A 2574-nucleotide genomic window follows, 5' to 3' on the forward strand; every position below is an offset into this window, starting at 1 on the left:
TTTTTTTTTTTTTTTTTTTTTTTTTTTTTTTTTTTTTTGGTGATAAAAGTACCTTATCAAATTTCATCGAGATTTTTCATTCTTTTAGCATGTTTCAGTACTTTGGTTTGTTTTTCTCGTAACTTATTCAATTTTGTACTTTCACTTAAAGTATTGAATTTTCTTTAATGGTGGAAATGACATAAAATAGTGAAATTGCTTTTATTTGTCGATGTTGACAGATTGATAAGATGATAATTCTTGTTCAACAATGTACGAGGATGAAGTCATTCAAACTAATCAACTGAGCTATGCTCGACTCAACTGTGAGATCTCACATCGGTTAGAGAGGAGAACAAAATATTTTTTATAACGGTGTGAAAATTATGAGTTTGACGGCGATACATTATCTACTAGTAGTAAGCTTTTAAACCCTAAACCCTAAACTTTTTCACCAAGGAACATGAGTTTTTTCAACATGTTTTGTCCTAAATCATGTGCTTAAATTTTCAAAGGGCCATCGAAAAGAAAGGAATAATAACTCTCATTCAAATGTAGTTCAACATCATTCATGTACCCTCTCTTATAGCAGTGTCACAATGTTAATCTAGGGGTAAGTAAATAAAAATTAATCTAAAATATGTTATTATTGTATCATAATTTTAAATTAATTAGACAATTATAATAAATTAGTACATTTGTTGATCATTCCATAAGCAATCTAACAAATTTATAATAACATTAAACTTACTTTGATTAATGAGTCATTTAGAAACGAATAAAATATATATTTCTTTATTAAATAAAATAAAAATATAACTTAAAGTTAGAGAGAGAATGCAAAAATTAAAATATAAAAAAGTAAGAGAGAGAGGATAGGAAGAAAGGAGGGGACACGCATACCGTCAGGGATTTAGATTCACAGCCTTTCATTTCTGATCTCCACAAAACGACGTCGTACCCACGTGGCTTGCCTCATCAAACTGTCCAAATTTTACCCAAACCATATATATATTTTTTTTTTCATTTTTTTCATTTTTTTCATTTTGTACCATTTTTCTTTTTTCGTATGAAATTCCAAATTTGACCTTAAGATTTTTAAAAATTAAAAATATAAAATATAAAATTAATAAAATATACTCAATTAATTAAAATATACATTATTAAATAAGAATTCGAAAATTTTAAATTTATTAACAAATAAGTTTTAAGGTTGGGACAAAAACATTATTATTATTATTTTAATAAATTTAAATCTCTAATTATCAGATAAAAAATGCTATTATTATTATTATTATGGCGATTTAATTTTTATAATGGCGAAATCAGGGAGAACTGGAATTTGTAGTAAAAAAAAAGAAATCGAATGGTGTAGACCCACGTGACGTGACTGTCCACGTGTCATAAAATCTCCCTTCCTCTTTCTTCTCTCTCGCGCCGTTCGTTTCCCTCTCCTTCCGATTTCTGTGAATACTGAATGCTCACTGAATATACACTTTTTTTTTTCTAACTTCACGCAGTTCATCACCCTCCTCTCAGTCAATCCTCTCCGCTTCTTCTTCTCCACCGCTTTCTCTCTCGTCGGAAAATGGTTTATACGATCCCAGGGATTCGGTTCCCTGCAGTTCCGGCGCTCTGCAAGTACTCCGACTCTTCTTTCAATGGCGACAGGAAGATGCCGCTATCTCTCTTCATGAGGAAGGAATCGTCTGCTAGTACTCACCTCACTTTTGCATTTTTCTTCTTCATAACACTTTAATTCTTTGCTGACATGTAGACTCCTGGAGCTCGTGTTGATTTTCGTGTTTGACTGGTATTTTTGATTAATTTTGCTGGAAAATGTCGTTTGTATGCTTTGTAAGGTTTTTTGTATGATTGAAATTGGATCGCCAGTGTTGGCTGTATGTGTACGTTGTGTGCTGAGATTTTTCTGGCTGGTTATTACTACGGGAAGTATTTTGAGCCATTGTTTGTTAAGAGAACTTGTGAACAGTTTAGTGGTTAATGAACTTTAGTTCGTACTTGTGAAATTACCTACACTGTATTTCTGTAGATGGAGTTGATTTGATCCTTGTTTACAGGGAAGATTGTTGGTACCAAGTCCACTTACGATTCTAATTCCGTGTTGTCGACCTCAACTGCTGCTTCTGGTAACATACTGGTTCCTGGGAGTGAAAGCGATAGCTCTTCGACTTTGGACGGTGAGTCTGAAATTTCTGGCGTAGTATCAGAGGATGATCAGGTTAGTGATATTTATGTTCTTGGTTTTACTGAGGTTCTTACAGCTTAAGTGTAATTTAGGCTGATATTTAAAATCATTTAGTCGATATTGGGAGCAAAGTTGCTATTTAGAAACCACAGACTCATAGTCAGTCATTGATTTTGCATGGAAATGAGGTGGTATAAAAGAAGTTCAAGAGAGACATCCTAATTGCCACCTACAACCAATATGTGTATTCTTTGCAATCCTTGCTGTGATTATCCTTCTCTCAATGCTTTGGTGAAAGCTCTTTTGATTAAATATCTCAAAAAAAAAAAAAAAAAAAAAAAAAAAAAAAAAAAAAAAAAAAAAAAAAAAAAAAAAAAAAAAAAAAA

The 2574-nt window shown here is 31.7% G+C and overlaps 1 protein-coding gene across 1 annotated transcript in view; it reads left to right on the forward strand.

Annotated features, from left to right (window-relative positions):
• Positions 1-1421: 1421 nt before the first annotated feature.
• LOC111498748 (1,4-alpha-glucan-branching enzyme 2-2, chloroplastic/amyloplastic-like) overlaps positions 1422-2574 on the forward strand; it is a 20462-nt gene continuing 19309 nt past the window's right edge. The window contains exons 1-2 of the mRNA XM_023150106.1: positions 1422-1694; positions 2061-2221. Coding sequence (XP_023005874.1) covers positions 1568-1694; positions 2061-2221 — 288 coding nt within the window. The 5' untranslated portion in view covers positions 1422-1567. The remainder of the gene's footprint in view (positions 1695-2060; positions 2222-2574) is intronic.

Source organism: Cucurbita maxima, unplaced genomic scaffold (genome assembly GCF_002738345.1).
Source record: "Cucurbita maxima cultivar Rimu unplaced genomic scaffold, Cmax_1.0 Cma_Scf00025, whole genome shotgun sequence".
NCBI lineage: Eukaryota > Viridiplantae > Streptophyta > Magnoliopsida > Cucurbitales > Cucurbitaceae > Cucurbita > Cucurbita maxima.